Source organism: Homarus americanus, unplaced genomic scaffold, assembly GCF_018991925.1.
Source record: "Homarus americanus isolate GMGI-L3 unplaced genomic scaffold, GMGI_Hamer_2.0 scaffold50924, whole genome shotgun sequence".
NCBI classification, from domain to species: Eukaryota; Metazoa; Arthropoda; class Malacostraca; order Decapoda; family Nephropidae; genus Homarus; species Homarus americanus.
In genome coordinates this window covers 3,824,185-3,851,187 of record NW_024718094.1, presented here as the reverse complement: position 1 = coordinate 3,851,187, position 27,003 = coordinate 3,824,185, and the positions used below count along the sequence as shown (strand labels likewise).

General features: G+C 37.0%; 1 protein-coding gene across 10 annotated transcripts in view; it reads right to left on the bottom strand.

Annotated features, from left to right (window-relative positions):
- Window positions 1–25,594, bottom strand: part of LOC121859130 (serine/threonine-protein kinase 10-like) — an 86,172-nt gene extending 60,578 nt beyond the window's left edge. For 9 of the 10 annotated variants that reach the window (XM_042355838.1, XM_042355841.1, XM_042355842.1 and 6 more), the window contains exons 1-8: window positions 24,776–24,793; window positions 17,587–17,785; window positions 16,553–16,717; window positions 15,462–15,596; window positions 13,993–14,056; window positions 6,948–7,078; window positions 5,907–6,040; window positions 3,988–4,072 (exon numbers count right to left, since the gene is read on the bottom strand). In XM_042355838.1, coding sequence (XP_042211772.1) covers window positions 3,988–4,072; window positions 5,907–6,040; window positions 6,948–7,078; window positions 13,993–14,056; window positions 15,462–15,596; window positions 16,553–16,717; window positions 17,587–17,739 — 867 coding nt within the window. In that variant the 5' untranslated portion in view covers window positions 17,740–17,785; window positions 24,776–24,793. Of the gene's footprint in view, window positions 1–3,987; window positions 4,073–5,906; window positions 6,041–6,947; window positions 7,079–13,992; window positions 14,057–15,461; window positions 15,597–16,552; window positions 16,718–17,586; window positions 17,786–24,775; window positions 24,794–25,490 lie in introns of those variants that run through there. The other variant, XM_042355839.1, reaches the window with a different exon arrangement.
- Between the last annotated feature and the right edge of the window lie 1,409 nt (window positions 25,595–27,003).

Below are 27,003 nucleotides of genomic sequence, written 5' to 3'. Positions count from 1 at the left end.
CAGTATAGTCTGGATTTACGCAATTTTTGTTTACGCATTTGGTCGTTTACGCGGTTTTTGTTTATGCGTTTGGTCATTTACACGGTGCCTTGCTAGAATGAAAATGCTTTAATTACGCGGTAAATTTGGTCATTTACGCAGCAAGCGGCTGGAGAGGTCCAGACCGCAGCGCCATTTTTTACCCACACGGTCCATTCTTGACCATACACGGGAAGAGGCGCGGTGAGTGGTGCGCATTAGGCCGCTCTTACGTTATCGCTGATGTCATATGACGTATCGGACTGTGATTGGGCCACGCATCCTTACCACCCACGCATTCCCTCCGCCGCTAGCTGTGATTGGTCTAATGTAACATGGCGTGCCCTGCCACCAGAGGGTAGAAGTCGCTGACCTAGCCGGGCCTGTCTCATTGTTCTCAGTTCGCGTATACAGTTCTCTCTTGTGCCCGCTATTCCCCTCACAATGGCTTCAGCTGGACCCCCACCACCCGAGAAAACCCTTGCATTACCTGGACCAAGCCATGAGAATGTGAAGGAAATCATCGAGTTGGGGTAGAAAATTAAGCTCATCCTTGACAACGACCCAGACAAGCATCACAATAGAGACTGGCCCGACCCCCAAACTGCACTTTTTCCGACACAATACCTATGTTGTAGTAAAAATAACATCTTAATTTTATGATGGTATGCACACACAATTAATATTTAAGACAAATACAGTCGCCAGGTTAATGTCCATTCAAATAATGGACTCAAATCCCCCCCCCCCCATTTCCCAGCTCACTAGCTCCTACCTCTCTGAGAAATGTTTGGGTGAAAACACTAGATTTTAACGTTTAGTAATAAATAATACCTCAGACTAAAGTTAGGATAATATAATTGACATTTCTGGATTCCTTGCAGGTCAGGGAATATTTTGAATGTAAACTTCATATATTTTGCACAAAAGATAAAATATTTGCTTTGTGTAAACCAAATTATTACATTAGATCTAAAATTTGTATGTCTAATGCAAAATCCATGATGTATATATTCAAAATGATCATCATATTGTAAGAATTCCAGCAATGTAAATTATATTCTGGCCTGGTAATTTGTATGAATTTTGAGCTAAAAAAAAAAAAAATTATACTTCACCACGTATACGGGTAGATGAACCGCGTTAAGTGAAAGTTCGGTTCTGGCGAGGCACTGCGTATATGCGAAATCGCGTTAAGTGAAACCGCGTTAAGCGGGTAATACTGTATATATATATATATATATAATATATATAATATATATATATACAGTGGTCCTTCGGTTAACGAGCACCTCGGTTAACGAACTGCCTCCCATAAGATTCTTAAATTCAGTTAACGAACAAAAATTCGGTTAACGAATTTCTTATGAACCGACCTCAACATGTTTTCGCTTGCACTGGCCGGTCAACCAGCTTTAGTATTAGTCCGCCAAATACATTAATCGGTTCTAGGGCTTAAATTCCTTACTAATTTAGTAAATATCAAGAAGTTTATACTATTCAATAATTTTAAAAGTTTAATATTCAATTTTTTAGCCATTTTAACAATTATTGAACATAATTGAAGGTAAAGTGACTAGTTTAATGCGCGGCATCCAGCCTCTTAACACAGCAAACAGGCGTTAGTCTCTCTCTGTTTTCACTGGAGGTAACATCTTGCTTGAGACTCTCTTCACTAAACGCTTTTTTTCTGTGTTTCCAAGCAAATTATTGGTCATTTTGAAATATATTTTACATATTGTCAATATATAACGCAGAGCAGTGTTGATTTAAAGAAAATAATCTTGAAATACACCAAGAGAACTAAAATTTTATGGGTGAAATGGTGCCATGGGGTGACTTCTCTTCCACCCCAATGCCTTCTCTTCTTCCTTCTCCTCCACCCCCATTCTAATTCCCATCATCATCATCATCATCATCATCCAGGAGCATTCTACATACACACCTCAAAGTAAGTGAACTTTTCTACCATTTTTGTTGAATTTAGGAAATTTTCGGTGAGCTGGAACCAATTACACAAAAAATTAAATAAATAAATAATAAATATATATATATATATATATATATATATATATATATATATATATATATATATATATATATATATATATATATAATCCCCATGAGAGGATGACCAAAGATGGGTGCAATAGGAGAGCTGCCTCTCCTGTGTGTCAATTTAGTGCGCTTAAACCTCTCATACTCGTTCATAATGCCCAAACACAAGCCAACCTTTCTTCATTTATTTGTACTCATTTACATGCACACAGTATCCTAAGAGCAAAGCTGTACTGTACATGTACTCAAATGTACTAAATAATTACTACAATTTTTGTCTTGTGCAAACTATAGCATGTTTATATTCAAATTAATCATTATCTTACAAGAATCCCAGCAATGTAAGTTTTATTCTCCCAGGTCAGTTCCGTGACATTTTATAAGAGAAAAACCAAAACTCACTGTAATGGACAGATAAATACTTCACTAGACCTCGTGGTGCCAGCTGTCAAACACATCACTTCCCCTCCCTCTTCCCAGCCACTTCTAGTGTATATGTACATACATATAGTGATTTAAGGGCGATTTAGGGGATATTTAGGAGTGTTTCTGACTTAACGCGTTTTTGGTTTTACACGAGGTCCTAGGAATTTAACCCTCGCATAAGTTGCGAGTCTACTGTACTACCCTCTCTAATGTTACCCACTTTCGGCATCTCGGCTCCCACCTGTCCACCACTGCGGACATCGAGGAAGAGATTCAGCATCGAATCAGTTGTGCATCTCAAACCTTTGGCAGACTCCCAAAAAGTGTCTTCAGCTGCAGAGAGCAGAAATTATCTACAAAGTTACAAGTATACCGAGCAGTGGTCCTCCCTACCCTGCTATATGCCAGCAAGACATGAGTCACATACAGGAGGCACATCAAGGCACTTGTAAACTTTCACTTATGTAGTCTACGTTCCATCCTCCGAGTTCGCTGGGAAGACAAGAGAACAAATGTCAGTATTCTTGCTGAAACCAACTGCAGAAGCATCGAGACTACCATTATCCATGAACAACTACGCTGGACTGGCCATGTTACCCGCATGGACGACAGTAGTCTGTCAAAGCAGCTACTTTGCAGTCACCTAACGAATAGTAAACGTAATGCTGGCGGGCAACTGAAAAGGTATAAGGATAGTCTTAAGACAAACCTGAAAAATTGCCAAGACGACCCCCTCAACGAGTTAACCCGACTGCATAACGAGGCAAACAAGCACCAATGCCAGAAAGACGCTGCCTCTCCCGCATTAGATGTAGCCCCCCCACATGTGCAATATCTGTGAACGACCTAGGTGACATCCTTAGTAACCCATATCACTGTAATAGCTCGATGATCGTCAAACTCAATTCCAAGTGACAGCAAAGGTGTGTGAAGTGATATCTCTGTTAGCCAGAACAGTTGGTGTAGAGCACTTCTGGGAATGATATATACTGTATATATAATGGTTGCCCCTCATGTAAGGAGGATGGTCGGCCCAAGGGCCACTTAGGCATGAATTTTTTGAAGGTGTAGAAGCTATCGCCAACACAACAACCACACCCTAAGTTAACGAGCTGCATTACCCAGTGTCAAGGAATAGTCCGAGAAGACCGGACAACTCGCCAACTGCACTGGATAACCATTACCCCGGAACATGATTCGCAAATCAATTAACATCCAGGTTCCCAATTACTGCTGGGTAGACAGAGGCAAATGGCGTAAAGAAACTTGCCCATAGTCTCACCCTGTCCGGGGATTGAACCCGGGTCTGCCCGCTTGTAAGGCGAGCATGCTGACCGTTACACCAAAGGTCGCCACTGTATGTATACATACATACATACATACATACATACATACATACATACATACACACACACATATACTGCTCCTTCCTCTTGATTTTATGTAATATTTTACATGAAAAAATATAAATTTACATAGTTTTACCTTCAGAAGTTCCACAGCAGTTGGTCTAAGAGACGGGTCCTTCACAAGGCACTTGCTAATGAAGTCGTTGAATTCCTTGGAATACCTGCAGAAAAATATTTTCATACTAAACTACATGAAATTTAATTAAGTTTCCTGGAATCAAGTTAAGTACAACTAGACACAATTAATTAATGACACATTGCTTTCGTACTGTTACAGAGTAACGATTCATTTACAGACTCACCTGATCTCTTCTACAGTCCAACTCTCCTTTTCTTCTCTCAGCAACACTTTTTGTAAGGCTTTTTCACAAACCTAACTTCACAAAATGAATTCTATGACAATGTACATTCAACTTTTATATATACAGGGGGTCCTCGGGTTACGGACGAGTTCCATTCCTGAGGACATTCTTAAGTCGGATTTGTACGTAAGTCGGAACACATGCTATGTGCATACCGTACTTACAAAACAATGTTTAAAATCCCACTATATCATAGCCATAGTCCTTATATACATCTAAAATCACTTAATTTAAGGCAAAATAAGTAGAATGACAAAAGACAGTAAATGAAAGTAAAAAATAAGTCATCAGGTAAATAAAATATTGTAAATTTCAAGTTTAACCCCGTTCGTAAGTCAGGGACCTTCAGTATACAGTATAGTATACGCCTGTATATAAAATCTAAGGTACTGCTCTCTGCTCAGTCATGCACACTGCTGCTTCCTGAATATCCACCCCCCCTCTATTCTAGTGCATCCTTCACCCCTTCTTGCACTGTACCTCCTTATTAGTCTCCACTCTCTCCTTTCCCACAATTTTTCTGGTATCCATTTTTATGATCAAAAGTAAGGAGATAGCCCAGGTTCCCATCCTCCTCCTGCAGTGAAGAATGGGGTGGTTAGATATGTGTTGGATCCTTGGCAATGTATTGTTCCAAGGGGACAAATTTTGGTATTTTTGCAGTTTCACTCCCAATTGAGTTAGAGGAATTTTGGGTTCACCAGAAGTTATATTTTGTCAATTCCAAAACTTTTTCCAATACCACTTCCATCAAAAATGGATAATAACCGAGATGGTAAATAATTCACGTAAATCTGCAGTCACCCATGTTGTCTGTCTGTTTACAATTGACCTGCACCAGGCGTTCTCACGTAAAAAAGAAAAAGGAGAGTAAAATTACACCATAATGTTTCAACAAAGTTGCTTTCATCGGTACCAGATATCAAAATAAGTATTCTGTTTAATAAGGTTCCGCGGTAAGGAAGTTAGGTAAGGTAGGTAGGTTTCTTTGGTTGGATAGGCCAGATTCTAAGAGCAGGGGATAACTAAAAAAAACTACTCATTTCCAATGGAAGTGAAGGAAAAATTTGAATGAATCACGCCGAACACCATGGGAAAAACCAATTGGTAGTGAAACAGAAATTTTACCCAAATCTTTAGGGTGGGAAAACGGTCATGTCAGAGACCATTCTAGCCATTCTGCCAATTTAGCCAGTGACCCCTTTCCCTTTGGATACTGTTTTATTTCGGTTTGGTTAAAATGGCACTTAAAAATGTAGCACTGCCACTCTGGTCAAGAAGCATATGGAAGCTCTTTCATGGGAGCCAGTGTGGAATATCAAGGGCTATTTGTTTACCTTTGATCATATTATATATTAAATCTAGATTAATCCCCAACTTATGACTGGTGATTTACTCTTGAAAGTGTAAACATTGTTATCAAATGATATCTTGGGTGATGAATCTGTACACACAATAACATAGTCAATGCTAGAGTAAGCATGCTTGACAAATAAGACTAGATGATTTTTTTCTCCATTTGCCTTTTTCCCACATATTTAGGATACAATATCAGAAACATCCTACCTAGCACCTGGATCATACATTATACGAAAACTCAAAATATTATAAGAAAATTCACAAGGTATCTTACTTGGAAGGGTAGTTAAGTTTAGGAGGATCAGATTTCTGGATCTTGAGCATAACACGGACGGGAGAAACTTCATGATTTGGTGGGTCCATCTGTGCAAATTCTATCAACGAAATACCTAGTGACCACACATCAGCCTATAAGGAATGGAAAAATAACAAAATTAGTAAAAGTCTAGAATTACATACATCTATAATGCTATAGCTGTCCCAAACTATCTGATACAGTGAAGACATACATATGCAGGATAATTACAAGTACCTGTATCAAGAATATTAAATAAATGCGCCATGATTCTTCTGATATGGGACCTTCTCAGCAAGAGATAAATAAAACAGTTAACAAGCACTTCCACGACATATGTGACTAGTTTTACATATATCTAATTACTACATAAAACATGCAGTACTCCTAGATTCTGATTGAAACACTGTTACACAGTAAAGGAATGTGAGTACAGTACTGTCTAAATCATCAATGTTGTTACCTAAGTATAACATCATCTTATCACACAAACATGAAAGTAAGTCCTTCCCAACTATGAAGTTAGGTATTCATTCACATGTGGGTAGAAAGGGAGGTGTCCTGGGTGCAAACCAGTGACCCTTTGGACAAAAGGCAAGTGTTGTGTTCATTCAGCCAAAAAAAAAAAATTAAAAATAAGTCTACTAATCCACAAATGATCTCGGCCTAAAAAATAAAAATGAATAGAGGAATAATATTAATTAAGCAGCTCCCTAATGATATACCCTTCAATTGGGGGGGATTCAAGCATACGAATAAGTTAACAAATAACAGGCACCATACACACACAGACCAGGGGTCATGACAAAATACCTATGGCTTATAAATAAATATAAGCAACAGCATCATCTACAGTCCTGTCTACTTTGATCTCCAGAATTTGGAGGAGTACCAAACTAAAACTAAAATTATAAGCAAATCTATAGTGCATATGCATCATTAGAATACACCAGTTTAAAGTATAATATACTCCTACAAGATAGTAAACTTGCCAAATAGAAATCCATAAAATATGCTTACTTTATAATCGTATTTGGCATCAATGAAAGTCTCACACAAGATGACTTCAGGAGCTAACCAGTATGGAGTCCCTATGAATGTTCCTCTTTTATCATAGGTGTTTTTGTTTTTGGCAGACACTCCAAAATCAGCTGTAAATAAATATCATATATAAATGTTCTTCCAGACATATAAGAGCATATACAGAACAGTACCTACCTACTGTGTATCAATAATAAAAATAACATTCAAGTAGGGTTACCAGTAATCATGATCTTTCTCAATATTTAATAACTACAATACTATTTTAATATGCAGTACAGGTTGGACCTCGCTAATCCGGGAAGCTTGGGACCAGACAGGTTCCGGATTAGCAAAAATTCTGAACCATTGAAGCCGAGGTTAAGTAAAGGCAAAATAATCCATCAAATGTACAATTACTGGTACCAATACAACTTACATCAGCATACATCTAGCCCAGGCTTACTGGACTTCTTTATGACAAAGTGTTAGTGCTATGGCACAAGTTTACTTCTTTTTTTTTAAGGCAATAGCCCACCCGGGCACAGGTCTCTGACCCACATCGGGGCCTGGGGGGTAATAATAATAGTAGTAGTAATAATAATAATAATAATAATAATAATAATAATAATAATAATAATAATAATAATAATAATTCATAGTAAATAGATTTTATAATAAAAATAGAATATTAAAACAATAATGATACAGGTAACAATAATAATAAAACAAGAACTATAAAGAAATACAAAAATTAAAAAAATCAATAGTGAGAAACAATATATGTATGTTGTGTTGTCAATAGTAAGAGAAACAATTGAGACCCTGCAATTGTGTGTAGATGAGGCAGAAAGTTAGATCAGCAACCTAGGACTTGGTCACAATTTTCATGATACCATATGGCAGCAGGGCCTACCATTAGACAACACATTATGCTTCCAATATCTTCCCAGGTGGTAGTACCTCCCTGTTTGGTAGCTGCCTACTACCTACTGTACTGTAGGGGCAGGGAAAAAACACTTTTATTTGAGTTGCAGGCTGCACTTTTCAGGCATCGTTTGTATGGCTGTAACAAACACCTGTGCAAAATTTCATGCCATTTCATGCATACTTACCCTGCCGCATCGCGAACGACTTTTTGTCAACTTTTAGTGTATACCAAAAATTAGGTGTCATTTAATGTTTTCCAGGATAATGATAAATTTTACATGGGTGACATCGATTTAATTCACATGTTATTTTACAGGTACACCGTATAGAAAATCATTACAAGTTCATATTGAAATTCTTTTTTGTGCGGAACCTTGGCATCATTTTCCTAGACAATAATCTTTGCCTAATATATCCATCTCTCGATTCGTATCCCGTCACTTCAGTGCAAGCTTCAGTCATCACTTTTATGCCTCTCTCGACCGCCTGAGTGCTGTTTGGCCACTTGGGCACCACTAATGGTGTCTCAAGAATGTCATTAACCTGTAGATTTGACAGAGAAGCAATGTAAGGAGGCTCAGTCTTGAGTTCATTCCTCCAGTTAATCATGGAATGATAGTTTTTTGCTTGCCACTTTAGTTTCGGAGTCACCACCTTTCTCATGTTGACTACAGGAGGCACATCCTCATTCCCATCTCCATCTTTACCCTCCTCATCAGTATAGTTTAACAAATTCTCGTCAACAGCAGCATCAGAATCTTCCTCCTCCTCTTCAGATCTGCCAGTGCATTCTTCCTTTTGCTGATTCTCCTCTCTAATTTTTCTTATCATTGAGACAGCTTTTTCTCTAACAGTCATGTCCTCATCTGCACACATACCAAGAAGAAGTTGATCTGTGTGGGCGAAGTATGCATTTCTCTGGACAGCCTTCTTCACTATCGTCTCCTCCTCACTATTCAGGTGTTTCATATATAGCAGGGACTGGAATACGTTCCTTGAGCCGTGTGTTACGTAAGGGTGTATCTTGATGTAAAACCACATTGGAGCACTGAACTTTATTATTGTAATGACAATTCTTTTCAACTCATGGCTGGGTCTTGATGTTGCTACATACAGCCTGAGGATTCTACTCCATAAGGTGTTCCACCTTGACACACAGGGAGGACCTGGCTCAATAGCAGCCAAGTCATCTTCAACAACACCTGTGATAACTCCTTTACAAATCCTATACAGGTATTTCTGATCCCAGGACAGATCTTTCTCCACTTCATCATTAAACACAGGGAAATCAGGGAAACTGACTGGCTGGAAGGCGACAACTGGAAGCTCAGACAAAGACTCCTTGATCTGCTTTCCAATGGGACCACGCCAATGCTCAGGACCACTTGGTTTACCATCATAGTGATAAAAAACTGCGCGGAAAGGCAGCTCATTTCCGTGAAGCTGACATATGAAATAATGGAGCGGGTGACCAAGTAACATTTCAAGATGATGAATGACTCCATTTTCTGATCCTACATTTACATTGGTTCCATCACAACCAACACACACAATGGGCTGCTGGGTTAGATTTTTCTCCACCAGAAACTCGTGAATAGTTTTGGCAATCTGCTTTCCGTGTCCAGTCTTGGGAGTCACATGTGTGAGATATTCATTGCCAGGCTCAACCATGATGACATAATGATCTTTCACCATCATCCTCGAACTCCATTTCTCGGTCTTCTCATTCTTTATCATCACACGAGTGGCGGTCTTCTTACCATCAAAATAGAGTGACGTCAAATTATCTAAACTAGCCATCTCAATTTCTTGCCTCTTAAATCGGTATTTTTGTCTCGCATCCCGCAGCTTATGTGGTCCAATAACCTGACTCTTGTCATCCTTTGTGATAATGCCATAGTCAGTTAAGGTGGCAGTAGCAATGGCAGCTACTTACCCAGGTCTCCCCTACATTACAGTACAGTAACACAACATTGTGAAATGAAATAAGAAAAGGCTGATAATCAATATAGACATAGCACCATACTCATCTGCAACAAGACAACTGAAATGAAATAAGAGATATGAAAAAAAAGTTGATAAACACTGAACAGAACATTGCACCGCCACAGCGGCTGTTTGGCTAGTACTGTAGGTAAATTTAAAAATTTCAGTAGAAAATGCGGCAGACTAAACCTCGACATATCAGCTTCAAATTTGGCATGGAGTCTTAGATATGTATAAGGAACAATGCCTGAAGAGTGCAGCTTTGAGCAAAATTTCACTGCCCCCTACTGTACTGTGACACAGAAATAAGTAGATTAGCAGGAAAAGCAAAGAGAAAATTGTATATTTTAGGCCTACTTATACCTGGAAACTAACAACAGCCAGATTCAAACACCATCCTGAATCATTGAAGCTGCCGGACTATCGGATCCCGGATCATACCTGTAGTTGCTTATCTTTTTCTTTTTTCCAATAGCTATTCCAAATTACTTAACCATCAGTTAAGTTATATACCAGCTGCTTTTATTCAAATTGTGGTTGTCAGACTCCAACATGAAGTCTAATAATCTTTGACAGCTTTTTAGCTCAGTCTGGCAAAGTTTGGTAGGTTAAGTTGCATTTTCTTAGTTCATTTTGCCTGCTTTAAAGAAAGTGGAATTCAAATTTCTCCCCCAAAATCCTCAGAAAAACCAAATTGCATCAATTACAATTCCTAGGATAGATATGGGATACTCTCAAAATAAATACAGCTATCCCTCGAGATACAAACACCATGTGGATGAAACCGGGCTGTTCTGGAAAGAAATGCCCAAAAGGACATTCATCACCAGAGATGAAGCTGCTTTACCGGGGCATAAACCCATGAAGGACCGTCTCACTCTATTGCTTGGTGCCAATGTTTCAGGGGATTTCCGACTGAAGCCTATGGTCGTATAACACTCTGAGAACCCCAGGGTGTTCAAGCAACAAAAGGTGGCAAGAGGACAACTTGGAGTTTATTGGAAGTCAAACCGTAAGGCATGGGTAACGAGACGGCTCTTTAATGAATGGGCAGTTGAGGTGTTTTGCCCTACTGTGAAGAGTTACCTCACCACCAATATAACTTCCTTTAAAGGCTCTTCTCCTTCTGGATAATGCCCCTGGTCATGACCCTGAACTTGCCAGCACTTTGGAGGCTTGATTTGACTTTGTCAAAGTTTTGTTTTTGCCTCCCAACACTTCATCAATTATGCAGCCAATGGACCAAAATGTAATCAGCAACTTCCAGAAGCTGTATATTAAGATGTTCAGGTGTCATCGGGCAACTACCACTCATCCTGATCTATCACTGGCACAGTTCTGGAAGACGCAATACAACATCCTGGAGGCTGTAAAATTAATCGTTTCAGCATGGCAAGAAGTTCCTACTCGATGCCTGAATTCTGCATGGAAAGCACTGTGGCCATCAGCAGTCCATGATTTTGAGGAAATTGAGGAAGAAACAGAGTTGGACAAGGAGATTGTGTCCATTGGTCAGTCAATGGGACTCGAAGTGGAGGATGATGATGTTGAAGAGCTTGTGAGGTCTCATGAGCAGGAACTTTCTCCTGAAGATTTGAAACAACTGGATGAGATGTTAGAAACAGACAGTGGTGAAGAGGAAAAGGAAAGTGATGACCATATGTCTTCTTCAGACTTAAAAGATGTTGTTCACTACTGGGAGATGTTTAGGAAACTGGCTTCAAGGCACCCTGATGTGGAAATAACAAAACCGATATTGTTTACTGTGGAGGACAAAGTGGTCTCCTTCAAGAACCAGCTAATGATCAGGAGGAGAAATGCCACATAACGAACAATTGACAGTTTTTCTCTAAAAGGCAGCGGGAGAAAGATGCTTCCCCTCAGTGTTCCTCTTCAAAAAGGAGAGGATTTTCATGTTAGAGAATCTGTCAGTCCAGAGGTTCCTGACATCATTATGGAAGGTGACTCGCCTTCTAAGAAGCATTAAAATGCTTCTCTTCTGCCTTCTCCTCCTCCTCCCCCCACTTCTAATTCCCATCATCATCATCATCAACCAGCAACATTCTACATACACACCTCAAAGTAAGTGTACTTTATTGCATTTTGTTTATACTTTATATGTACTTTTCTGTGAGCTGAAACCAATTACCCAATATCCCATTGAAATAATGGATTCAGTTAACGAAATCTTTGGTTAACAAACGGCTCTGTGAAACGAATTGTGTTCGTTAACCGAGGGACCACTGCATATGAAAAGGTTACACATCTTATTATTATTGCTTTATTTTAATGGTAATTAATGATTCACCTTATTAAGTTGTAGGCAGCTACCAAACAGGGAGGTACTACCACCTGGGAAGATATTGGAAGCATAATGTGTTGTCTAATGGTAGACCTTGCTGCCATATGGCATCACGAAAATTGTGACCAAGACCCAGGTTGCTGATCTGTCTTTCTGCCTCATTCACACACAATTGCAGGGTCTCAATTGTTTCTCTTACTTAAACAACACAACATACATATATTGTTTCTCACTTGTTATCTTGTTTTTGTTTTTTGTACATCTTTATTATTATTATTACTGTACTATTATTTTTATTATTATTTTATTATTTTTTATTTATCTTTTTTATTATAAATTTTATTTATTATAAATTTTATTTATTATGAATTATTATTATTATTACATATTTGCCCCCAGGTCCTGATGTGGGGCCCAGTAAATAAAAAAACTGCAATATTGGAAGACACATTACCTTCGTTATTGAAGGGTTTACTGTATACTGTATCAGTAAATATGAGGAATAAATAAATATATTATTAAACAAAAGAAAAATATAAAATGTGTTGCCATTTGGCAACCTTGTCACTAGCACGAGACAGCAGAGCTGTGAGAAAATGCCACTCCCTTACTCTTGTGCTAGCTCCCACACACAAAATAAATGTTTAACCCCTTTATATTTTTTACCTCCTGATAATTATATTTTTTTGCACATTCTGTATGAATGATTGTGTGAGCATGTGGGGAAAAAAAAGCATATATATGTACCCAAAACAAAAAGTTGAAAAATAACAATAATGCAGCTCACAGCTTGACAGAAAGTTGCAATACCGACTCTGCATTCCCCTCCTGCTACCCCCTTCCCATGATTCTTGGGGACATAAGATATGTTTATTCCCTTTGTTTTCTGACCTTATGATAGGGTTTTTTTCTTTGTATTTTCACATTATGTATGTAGGATTGTGTGGGCATATAACTGAATAAAAAAAAGTGAAGAGAGTTAAGTTTACCTATCCGAAACTACGAGTTAAAAAATAATCATACCTCCCCCAGCTCGTCCTGCTAGTTCTCACTGGTGAACAGAGAAATATTTATTCCCTCGTGATTTTGACCTTATATTTTTTTTTCACATTCTGTTTGTAGGATTCTGTGCATATAAATGAATGAATGAAAAAAGAAGAAAAAAAAAAAGAATGTTATGTTTATATTCCCAAAATTATGATTTGAAAAATAACCATAACACAACTCCTACCTCAGACTGATAGGGAGAGCGCTAAGGGGATGTGGCCGCCCCAGCTGACTCCCAGGAGCATGTGATTTGAATTTTTATCGGGGATAGCTTTTGTAACACCAAATACAGTCGTGGTGTCAATTTAGGAAATTCGTATAAGCAAATTTTTGTATATTGAACGTTTATATCTCAAGGGATACCTGAAACAACTATTCTTTTATACAAAAAGGCTCAAGAAAGCTCAAGATTTAGTTAACTTGAACAGTAAAGTATTAATTTTGATGGTTTATTAGGTAAGCATATCCATGAATACAAGTCACATTGTCAAGGCACACCTTAATGTGTACACCCCCACCCCATCATTAAAAAAGTGGCTTCACACATAATTTTAATGCCTGCCCTTTATTCATGCCAAAGCACTCAATCCAATGACTTTTAAATCCCACATATATGCTTCTTAACAGACAACACACAATCATAACCACAGACAATAATTCCTTAATAAAAATTATTGTTAAAAGAGAAAGATATAATGAAGTATTTCCATAATACAGGAAATATGTTGGGATACATACAATAAATTTTGAAAGAATTAAAACAATGCATACTGTACATACCTAGCTTCACTCCCCCTTCCATGGTTAGGAGGACATTACCCGCTTTCAAGTCCCGATGTATCACCTGATGATGACAATTACATTCACAATCAATCCATATATAAAATAAGTTATATAGGCATCAACTACAACTGATATATATATATATATGCATTTTCCTACTTACAAATAATATTTATAGAACACTACAGTACAGGTAGTTTGAAATTTCCAAATGAAAAACAAGATTTTTTAGACCAATCCAAATTACCTATTTTTCCTCATCATACTCAACTTAAATTGTATTCAACAGAGGATACTGTACTGGTACCTATCAATCTATCTTTTCAAGATATAAATTGGAAGATGGACAAGATTTTCAAGATGAATGGCCTGAGAAAACTACTGCTTCTCTTATATGCCAGTATGGGAGACTACAGGAACGTTGTACTGTACCCTTTCTCATACAAACCCTGACCCATACCTTGTACAGGCAGGCTTCCTTCTGTGTTCAGACAATTTTCCAATCCTATATGACACATTGGTTCAGCTTTAACACATTAAAAAATGCATTAAGGATTTATTACTGAGAAACAATATTGCCAAAAATATATATGAATTTTTTTTAGTAAACATGTGTCTCACAACATTTAATGTTGGCTGGAAAGAAAAAAAGTTTAAAATATGAACAAACTCATATGACACACCTTTAAGGGTCCCTATATTATAGAAAGTCTTCTTGAGAGAAACCATTATGCTTATTGGGTATTTTAATTTGAGAAATTTTACCAAGAACACAGAGAAGTTCTGTTATATCTAATAATAGTCAATCCACATACAGTACTATCACAAACCTTACTACCACTGTTAAGAGGATATAATCTTCTGTCAATACCCATTCCATTGACCAGCATTGACATATTTCTTCAATATTCTTCTACCTTACCTTCAGTCTTCCCCTTTTCCCTCTCATCTCTTCCATGTAAAACTTCTTTCTCAACTAATTCTCATCCAATTTCTCCACATAGCTATACTACTCCATATTCCATCCTTCATTTTACCACTGATCCTTTTCTTTATTCCATATACTGTAAAGTATTCCTCTCACATTCTCATATCTCCCATTTGTCCACTCTTTTCACACTTTACTTCTAGTAGCATTGACCTTCCATTATAATATCTAGCAGCTCTATTATCCATCTATATACAGTACAGTATTTGAACAGTTATGTGACCTCATGGACACTATAATGAATATGACGATTTTCATAGGATCCATCCTGAGTACCACAACCAAGGCTAAAGCTTAAACTATACCACATACCCCCATATCTTTTTTTCACTCATGTCTTTGCTCTCATGCTCCTTTACTAGAGCATAAATGCTCTCCCTCAAATGACTGTTGAATACAGTACAGTACTGAGGTCTTATATTTCACTTAAAATAAACAACAAAAATAATATTAGAAAAAACACACCATACTTACTTACCTTCTGATCATGTATATATACAAGTGCTTCAACAAGATATTTACAAACATAGGCAATTTGAGGTTCTGTAAGAGGCCGGTAGAGATCCGCCATAATGGAATCCATGGCCCCACCATCACAGTATTCCAGGTACATCTGAAAAATTAATTTAATCATCAAAACAAAGCATCAATAAGACAAAGCATTACTAAACCTTCCACTAAATTTTCATTAAGTATTTCTCTGAATTTTACTGGGTTTTTACATGATGAGGAAGAGGAGGCACGAGAAAAAGATAATAAAAAAATCCTAAATTGTGCAGGTATTATGGCAGTTGTGTGAGAAACTAAAGTATTCAGTAGAATAGAGAGTTGAAGGACTTACAAACATTACAGGTACTGGTCAATAAAAAAGAAGATATCCTATCATACCTTGAGGTCTAAAAATATGCCATAGGAATAAGTCAAGGAAATCAAAATTGCCACACACACCAAAGAATGGATCATATCAACTATATAAAATGAAAAACTATCCCAAGAAAAGAACGTGAATCGATGAAGTGTTCAAAAACTGAGGAAATACAATACAGACTCACTTGTCTCTTGCCAATACTATGTATAAGTTGGATGAATAGAGTGAGATTTCCTGAGATATTTCTTTGAAACAGTTGTATAACATTTTCCCAGAGTTACTATTGCAGTAAATGGCTTGGATCAGTGAAAATTCCAGTACTGTACTGTACTATAAAACAAGGCTATTGCCACTTCACTCCACCTACATGTCCAGTATAATCTCACAAGGTGTGGGTGGGCAGCTGGTGTCTAATATAGATTTTAAGAAAAAAGTTTTCTATATGTACATTTCAGTATTCTGATTTTATGATTTTATTTATTTTTATCTAAATAAGTGAACTACTTTTTATTCACTGATCATTAGAATTTACAGAGAACTGATGCTTAAGAAACTATGTTCAACAGTCAAAAGAATAATAAGTAAAATTTATGAAGCTTCTCACTGAATTGTCCACGAAATCAGTCTTTTTCTACCTTTAGGAAGATCACTTAGATCCTCTACACAACCCAATAAAAGCAATGTCAGAGAGAACAACTTGCCCAAAGTTTGCCAGTGAAGTGGTAAGCCTCGAGTAGTTCAACAATGTTTTCATGTTTGCATTCTGAAAGAATGTCAATCTCTATCATAAATGTTTCGAGATCCTCCTCTTCTTCCAGTGCAACCTGTTTGAGGGCAGCGAGCTGTTTCGTCTCTTTGTGTACAGCCTAAAAGATAAAAAAGGTATATATAATTAGCTAAGTCTTATTATATACCACAACATAGTGAGGTACAGTATTATAAAAGGTCTATCCTTAGGAATAAAACATACATATGTACACTGTACAGTACACTTTATATCAAACAAGTGACCTTTAATCTTTGGATACTGAAACACCAAATATTTGACCCAAAATAATGATTCAACAAACAAGAGCAATGTTGGTAACAGCACCTCCTTGTGTACTGAAGACTTAAGACATAGTGTGTTGTATCCAAACTGACCCTAGTGGGTAGTCATGTCTACTGAACCCATTTTCACTCTTCACAAGTAAATTCTAAGTCCACATTTCCTTGCTCTGGCACCAATTGTATTCTATATATCAAAACAAACACAGTATGGAAGATGTGACACATATAAAATTATTATTAATATGAAGCTTCTTAGGTTATATACAGTATACCATCACCTAAATACGAAGACTGGGCTGTCAGGAGTGCTTTCTGTCTCTCGCTTGTCTTAGCAAATTTGGTCAGACATTCCCAGTGAAGATTTGAGCTTTCAAGCACTTTAATTTGTGCTAAAAGTTGACAAAAAACTGTCTCAAGTTATGCCGGAAATTCAGATTCAGAGGCATATTACTGTATCCTCCTTTCTATGAATTCATTATACTCCCCAGCCCTACTTATAAAAATGTGAGGTGGAACAAATTATAATCCCTACCTCCAGGAACACATTTATCAATCTCTGGATCTTTCCCCCATTTGCATCTGACAAACCCTACCAAAGCAAATTAACAATCCTTGTTAGGTCTAATAAAGTTTATACTGTATACTTAAAAAAAAAAAAAATAAACTTCTTGTTTTAAAACCTTACCTTGTAAACTTTGCCATAGGCTCCATCTCCCAGCTCTCCAATAATATCCCAGAATTCTTCTGGGTTGTCCAGCCGAACATTATGAAAGTGCTTTTTCTTTTTGGCCGAAGATCCACCTTTAAATATGTCTTTGAATTTGGAGATCAGCGGCATTGTTTCTGAAGCACTAGTGATCACATTATATAGTGTTCATTCTAGCCTGGAAGGAATAAAAATCTAAATAATTTAAGGAGACTAACACTGACAAGGAAATAACATAGCTTCAGTACTGTGTCTCCCCATTCAATCCCACATTATAAGCACTTTCTGCCTCATTTACACACAATTGCAGGGTCTCAATTGTTTCTCTTACTTTTACAGCACATGCATATATAATTTCTCACTAATGTTTTTTTTATTATTTTTTTATTTATGGGTTTTTATTATTATTATTATTATTATTTATACTTTTATTATTTTATGAGTATTATTAATATTTTATTTTATTATAATTGTTATTACCTTTATTAATTCTATTATTATTATTATTTTATTATATGTTTGCCCCCATGGGCCTTGATGTGGGTCATTAAAAATGACCTGTGCCCCGGTGGGCTAATGGCCGTATTAAAAAAAAAAAGCGGTTAATAGGCATTAAGCCTTTAGTAAATTACTTTTTCATAAATCAAGAGCACATTTTCCCATATACAGTAGTACAGTAAAAGTCCAAAAATCCGGATGCCAGAAATCCGGACCACCCGAGAATCCGGAATTTTCAAAAACGATTTTTTTTTAGCGGGCATTTGTGTGCATGTGCGCATGCGTGAGCGCCACAGCTGCACAGCGACAACAAGCGACCACGTGGTCGCCACTTTAAAATGGGCAATCAAACTGTGACAACATACCGTATATACTCGTCTATAACCCCCCCTCGTTATCAGTCGACCCTGATTTTTTGACCAAGAAATCGTTAATTTATGATATTCCTCGTTTATAGTTCCACCCACGTTTTTGAGGGTAATGGAACAACAAAACCACTAAAAACGCTCTACGTCCTATAAACTGAGGCTCGCCGTGCATGAAACACAAGTGCTGAAGGCAAATTGTTTACCATTTATTATTACGACACTTTACACTGAAACCCGGGTAGTTTCAACAAAAATATTGTATATTTCCATTCAAGTATTTATTCAAGTCAATTAGGAGGGAATATTATTGAAATACAACAGTTTTTAAACTAAACCATTCGAAAAGCGATTACGGTAACATCTTTTGAACGAAAGAAAGCGAAAGTCATTGTTTTCGTCATGATTTTATCCCACTTTCCACTGTAATACGTATGTAATTTCAGGAAAAATATTACATTTCCGTGAATGTATTATATCAAGCACAGTATGAATAGAATATCATTGTAATATATCAGAATTTTAACCGAAAACTATTAAAAAAACGAGTAACATCTCAAGAACATCGGAAGCTTAGGTAAAGTCTTTTGTTTTCGTCATGTATTTTATCCTATTTTACATTGAAATACGTCACGTTTCCACAAAACTACTATTTATCTCCGAGAATATATTCATTCAGGCGCAGTTTAGGTAAAATAGACGAGTGATGTAATAGTTTTTTAACTGAAAACGATTCGAAAAACACGTACCCTCTAGCCCTGTTCAAAGAGAGGACTGGGAGAAGCTGTTTGGTGCTGCAGACGATGACAAGGAAAATGATTTTGATGGATTTTAATGAAAATATTCAGAAATATGGTATCGTAGTATTTATTCAAGTCAATTAGGATAGAATATTATTGTAATACAACAGTTTTTGAACTGAAAACCATTCGAAAAGCGATTACGGTAACATCTTTTGAACGAAAGAAAGCGAAAGTCATTGTTTTCATCACGATTTTATCCCACTTTCCACTGTAATACGTACGTTCAGCAAAAATATTACATTTCCGTGAATGCACAGTATGAATAGAATACCATTGTAATATAACAATATTTTGAGTCCTACTCTTTCCATTTACAGAGTACTGTACAAGCCCATAATAATGGCTCCTACAGTAGATAAACTTCGTTGTGTGAAGAGAAAGAAGAACACATTGAAATTGAGTGACAAACTTGAAATAATTAAGAAACTAGATCGTGGTGTGAGCAATACTGTTCTAATGGAAACATACGAAATTGGAAAGTCTACAATTTATGATATATAAAAGGCAAAGAATAAAATTTAGAATTCACAGCTTTTTCATTAAAACTGCTCGTTTTGATAAATGAAGCATGCTATATTTGCAAATGAATAAACTATCAAAATGTACCTGTTCATTTCTTCTTTATTCTTCATTAAATTTGAATTTTAAAAGTACTGCCTGAGAATCCGGAAAATCCGAAAATCCGGACCGACCCAATCCCCAAGCAGTCCGGATTTTTGGACTTCTACTGTACTGTACTGTACTGTACTTCCATTACAAAAACTGAGATATATTCCAACAAAAATTTTTACTCCCATAATGCCTTAAAATGCCACAAGACATGTTTTATGGTAATGTTTGGTGTACACAATGATTATATGTCATTAACAAACACAATAAGTGAAACAAATGCAAAACCAGTAAGGAATACAGTACAGTAATTATATTCTATACTGTAAGGGTAATGTACAGTACTACAGTACTGTACCTGTACTGTACTTAAGACAAACCAGATAAGATTCAGTATGAAATATTAAGCCAAAATATATAAAAATATATAAAGGTTTAATAATACACTGATTCCCACTATAATAAGATATACGTACAGTATCCATAAAAAAATAAACCCTTGATAAATTAATGCATCATCCTAAGTTCCCAGTGCTTTGTTTATATGGCACGAACAGTGCCGGCACTCAGCTGATGCTACTCACACTCTTTCATTTGACAATAAATTCCACAACTCCAAACTTTCATTCACTTCCAATTGCCACACCTTCTCTTACAACTCTACACCTTTATTTTACATTTTCATGAAATTTAAGAAATGTGTACAGAAAATATTTTTAAATTTAATTTTCCACATACTGTACTGTATTTTATGAGAGCAAATGAGAAGAAACTAAACAACAGCCAACTGGTTAGGCACAGTACTGGTGGCTTCATGAGAGACTGAGGAGTAAAATTACTGCATATGGTGATATACTGTATGTGACCCATTAAAAGTTTCCAGTACTGTACAGTATTTGTAGACTGTCTTAATAACATTGCAAGTGATAGAAAATGCAGTACTGTACTGTAATGAAATAAGAAAACAAACTGCAGTGAAAAAAACACCTAGTGTATTATCTTACCATACAGGTATATTCATTATTACTTAACAAAAAATTGAAAAAAAAATTAACGTTAATTTTTTTGTTCGTAACCCCCCCCCCCAAAAAAAAATTTATAACTTCAGATATTTTTAAACTGAACCTTCATGCCACCCCACCATTTGCATCCCCACCTCTCCACCAACCACCACAGTATCACCCTCTTCCAACATTGATCTCCCTATGCTTCAGTAGCCAGATTTTATCCTACTGTACAGTACATTCCATCAAGTTCCAAACTTCCACATACGAAGGTAATTAGTATTGGTGACTTAAGTTTCTCATGCACAGTACCTGTACAGGTATACAGAAGTGCATTAAGGTTCTTTTCGCAGTCTTGCCAATCCTTGGAACCTTACCCCTCTGAATAGCAACGATTTCCTGTATAGCATGCCCTTCAAATGCGCGGAGGTTAGGTTCTCAAAATGGCCGCAAATCGCCAAACCCGTGAATAACCTTTGCTGACCAAGGGAGTGGGGGGTGGGGGTTTCATTTTTACTTTCTGTGTTTGCCCTTAGGACAATTATTTCTTTTACCTATATTGTATATACAGGGAGTCCTCGCTTAACATCGGGGTTACGTTCCTAAAAACGCGACGTTATACGAAACAACGTTAAGTGGATCAATTTTACCCATAAGAAATAGATAAAATACAGGAGTTACATTCCTGAGTCTCCCTTTGCCCCATTAAATACATTACATATACTGTACAGAAAATCATAGCCATTTCTATTGAAAATAGTGCATACATATACAACTACTAAGTTTGTATTGGTACGGTACTCACCGATGGGTGGAGGTGGTAGAGCGAGTGTGTGGTGGGTAGTGAAGCAGAGGAGGAGGATGGTGGGAGCGGAGGAGTGTGGTGGGAGCGGAGGAGGAGAGGAGGAGGGTGGTGAGTCACTGAGACTCTATTCCGAGCCGTGAGAGCGTAGCGCGGCCAGACGAGAGAGGGCGATACGCCATAGAAAGTAGTCCATGACGGCGCAAAACGACGTAGTATCGGATCACCGGGATGTTAAACGAATTTTTGGTCTCTTAAAGTTTAGCAACGTAGTACTGAAACGACGTTAAGTGGGACGACGTTAAGCGCGGACTTACTGTATTAAAAATATTGAGTCTACCCTCAAGTCCACTCCTTGCTTTGTTATTAATAAAGCACAGAGTGGACTTGAGGGTAGACTCAACATTTAAAAAAAAAATCTGATTACTTGAGAGGATTTTCCCATTATTATTTATTTGTATGTTTTGTGTGTGTGTCCACACACACACACACATACATATATATACAATACAGGTAAAGGAAATTACTGTCTCTAGAACCAATGGCTACCTGTCCCAGCCGCGAAAATGCTGACAACTTTAAAACTACCCTTAGACATTCGTGGATACATCCAGGGTGTCTTCCGCGAATAATAGAGGACCGCGAAATAAAAATCCGCTAATTATCCTGGCATATTGTATGGCAATTTGGAAATCACAGCTAACCCACACAAGCCTGGAAACTTGCCATAAAACAACAATAATAATGATAACCTAATAAAAAACGAATTTTTTATATAAACATGTTTACTCATATGATCCAGTAGCTATAGCACAGACCAATGGGGTTAATGTCCCATTTGATAAGACAATGCATATTCTTACCCAGATTAACAATATGTAATTTTTTTTTAAGAATTCATCCTTGATGTCAGTTTCTGGAAATATGTGATTACATAGAGAAAAATGTCACAATTTGGATGTAACTCTCATCAAGGAATCTAATCCAGCAAGTCTTATCCTCCTAACATGTATTTTTCCACAATTAGTATGAGAAATTTGTTTTAGAATTTTCAATGATATGACCTGACCCACCATAATGGTTCAAAGACTACTGTATACAGGTGCTCCTCTACTTATGAACGAGTTACGTTCCTGAGACTTGTTTGTAAGTCCAATTGTTTGTAAGTCCAACTTTACTCTTGTAGATACCAAACATATTGTAAAAAATGAAAAGATTATGGATATTTAGTAAAACTATGCCCTTTAATACAGCCTTAAAACCTGGCTCGCTCTTCTCTTCTTAGATAATGTTTGTTCTAACTGGAATTTTCATCAAAATAATCCAGTCTCATCCACATTAAACACCTATTGTGGCAGGTAACCCCCCTCAGTGATGATGTTTGTATCTCTGAAAGTTTGTAAGTTGAACGTTCTTAAGTAGATGTTTGGTCATATTTAATGCTGTTATGGCAAAGTTATGCTTCCTTATACATTATAGGTGACAGTACAGAAACACAGACCAACACACAGAAAGGGTCAATCCATAACTCACAATTTTTTGGGTAATGATGTAGTTAAGGACAAGGGTCCAGGTTAAACAGCTACGAAGATCTAATGAAAAGTCTTTACAGAAAAAACTTCTTTCTTACCTCAAGAATAACCCAAATTGCAGAGCCTCCAACTTTTGACAAATACTTTCCAGCGACCAACCAACCTCAGAACATTTGCCAGCCAGCAACCAACTGACCTTCAGTGATAATAACATTCACTGGAAGTGTTCGTGTAAGGACAATGAAGCTGGTACTGGGATGCCACCACCTTCGTGTGTATCACCAAACTAACAATATTATTAAAGGCAACAGCAAGTCTTGCTAGTACAGTATTAGTCTTTGTAGCTGCTGGTATATTATTATTACTGTATTACGATTCTTAGCAGGAGACTTATTTATCTTTATCATCATCACCTATACAAATATTTTCTAAAAGTGTTTCTAAAGATCTTTCGTGATCCTCAACTATCAACTTTTAAATTTTTCACCACAGAAGATATATGTTTTCATATCTCTTGAAAGGCTAAAAAAAGTGGATGAAGAATACATTTATAATAATAAAAGTTTTAAAATGTGTTCTCTCCTAAACACAAATCTGCGACAGCAACAGACTTTACCACCTTCATAGCGCCTTAATTATGTCCATGAAGGGTGGATGGTTCTTTGATAAATGGGATTAACTCTTCTAAGATGATAATAAAGATTAACTGTACGTATTACAGTATTTTACTAAAGGGAAGGATAGGTTAGTAGGTTAATTTTATGAATGATATATAAATACTGCAGTAGTAGCTGGAACATCCAGGATGTGTCAGTGGTTTTAAGGTCAGAATTTTTTTTATAGATGATAATACTGTATATTATAGCTCTTATTTTAGATTGTTAGATTGGTTTATTTTATGAACAATTATTTCTGGATCTTGGTAACCGAAACATGCAGGATGTAAATATAGGAGCATTGACAGCGCCTGAACTCAAATCTCCTGACCATTGACCAGTGTTCAGGAGAGAGAAGTGGTAAAAATTGCATTACAGTAAACATTTTCCTCGTCCACTTGTTGGCACTTTCGTGTCCTAGAGTTGGTAGTTCAGGAGAGCAAGACATACAGTATTAAGAATTACTAATGATTTCTCTAAGTATAAAGATATCCTCACATACCTCACAATCATAAACTCTGCACAACATCTCATAGGATAAAACATAAAAAAAATATTGTGCTTCAATACAGAATTTAAGTACATTCCAAAATATAAATCATAGTGGTATTTGCGTACAGCAGCCGTAAGCCAAAAATCACACTGGATATAGGTAAGGCAGCCATATTGACAGACTGTTGTTAATGGTTAGGTTAGGTTAGTAAATTTCATAATATAGTCTGCCCTTCAGGTATGTGCATTAGGCTGCCCACCATGTATGTGCATTAGGCTGCTGAATCAATAAACATCAATGTTTTGCATATGGCTGCCATACCTATATCCTGTGCCCCCCAATAATTATAATTCACAAGAAATTTTCAAGTAATAGCATAGTAAAACTTCTCTAATTTTTACTTAACTGTTCTGCTAAAATCAGGAAGAGTTCACGGATCATATCTGTTTATATCCTGAAAAAGAAATTCAATGGCCTACTTGTTATTTTCAAAGTACTGTACTGAATACTCAAAATCATGGTTTCCTTCCTTCCTCTACAGACTTGCATTCTTTACATCACAAGAAATGTCTCCTGAAATTTGTCAAAATAACAAATCATTATGACGGGAATAAATCCAAGAGACATCAATACCAAGAGCAGATTAACACTTAGCCCGAAATTTTTTTTATCCTGAATTAACCAAACACTCATCAGTACCGGTAATTCTTGCTCACTTAGACACATCGAAATTAAATAAGTTTTAAAGTAATTACAAAGATGAAGAGTCCTGTACAACAAACCCAACTGTCAACCGAGACTGACTTGTGACGATTCAAGTTCATTATGGTGTACACCTTTTGTTCCGTGTCTAGTATCTATCACTGTTAATTTTCACTGTATCACAGGGTGTGGACTATAATAAGCCATCAGTGTAGTAAGGGGCGGAACGCGTCAGAAACTAACTTTTGGTTCAGTTCTACTTCCTCATTACCAACTCTCAGGAAACCAAACATCACTGTAAACAACACTCAGTTCTCTTCATTCTTAAGTCCACCGTCATTCTTACCTGTAAAAGTTTAGACTATAATCCTTTAGGACGTTTAAAATATTGTATAGTATGACCAAAATTCACCACTTACATCACAATCTTCCAGAAATCACTCCTAGCTTATCTAGTCAACACGCCATATTGTGCACCACCACACCTCAACTGTCCAGGCTCGCCCGCCAGCTGCTCCCGGAGGCTCCCACTAACAACTAAAACGAGTCATATTATGGTGCCCGTTTTCTCTCACCATAACAATATACAATACAATAGTTATATTATCACACTAGTGTCCAATGATTCAGTTAGTGTAACGAAATTTTTCGTATGTAGTTCATTAGAGCTTCCACACTTTGCCTGTTAGATAACATTTCTTGATACTTGCATCAACTAAGTGCTGACAACTCCGTACCAGAGAATGAATGTAGTCATTCAGAGTAAACTATGTGCCATTGTTTTGAAGAACAGTGATCTTATTCACTGTGACTTTTCCACAACCATATTCATAATCACGTACGCGCTGATTTCAAAACTTCAAGAGTTATATCATCAATCAGTATGCTATTACGAAAAATACAAAAATAAGATTTTTTAAGTTACCCATACTATGGCACAAGCCGCAGTCATTCATTCATTCATTAACAGTCCTCTCCACATGATAACCATGATAACTATTTCAGGACTGAAATGACTAAAGCAATCATCTCGCCGCACGGTTTTATGTAGGGAGCTCATGCTTAACACAATTGCTCAAGGTATTGGAAATTTGGACCCATATTCTGGAACAGGGTGGTAATATTGACAATATATACCTAGATTTTGTCAAGGCTTTCGACAGTGTACCCCACGAAAGGCTGAAAATCAAACTGGAAGGGTACGGAATTCGGGGAAATGTCCTAGCGTGGATAGAAGACTTTCTACATAACCGCAAACAGTGTGTGGTGATTAATGGCACGAAATCGTCATCTGTACCTGCAATAGGCCGGTTGGCCTGTGCATAGCAGCTCCTGTCGAGAGTTACTACCACTCTCTATCATCCATGAATCTATCTAGCCTCCTTTTGAAACTTTCCAGAGTTCCAGCACTTACTACAAAGTTGGTAAGCTTGTTCCACTCGTCCACCACCCTATTTGTAAACCAGTTTCTTCCTATCTCCCTCCTAAACCTAAACTTATCCAACTTGAATCCGTTGCTCCGAGTCCTATCCTGCTCGGATATTATAAGAACTTTATCTATATCCCCTTTATTGATTCCTTTCACCCACTTAAACACTTCTATCATATCTCCCCGCACTCTTCGTTTTTCTAGGGAATGCAAGTTAAGTTTCTTTAACCTATCCTGATATGGAAGGTTTCTAAGTCCCGGAATCATTTTTGTCATTCTTCGCTGCACCGACTCTAGTGAATTTATATCCATTCTATAATAGGGGCACCAGAACTGAACCGCATAATCGAGGTGCGGCCTGACTAGCGCAAGATATAGTTGCAATAAGACCTCTGCACTCTTGTTACTTACACTTCTAGATATAAAACCCAATACTCTGTTTGCCTTATTTCGAACATTAACGCACTGTTTTCTAGGCCGTAGGTCCGGGCTTACAAGTACCC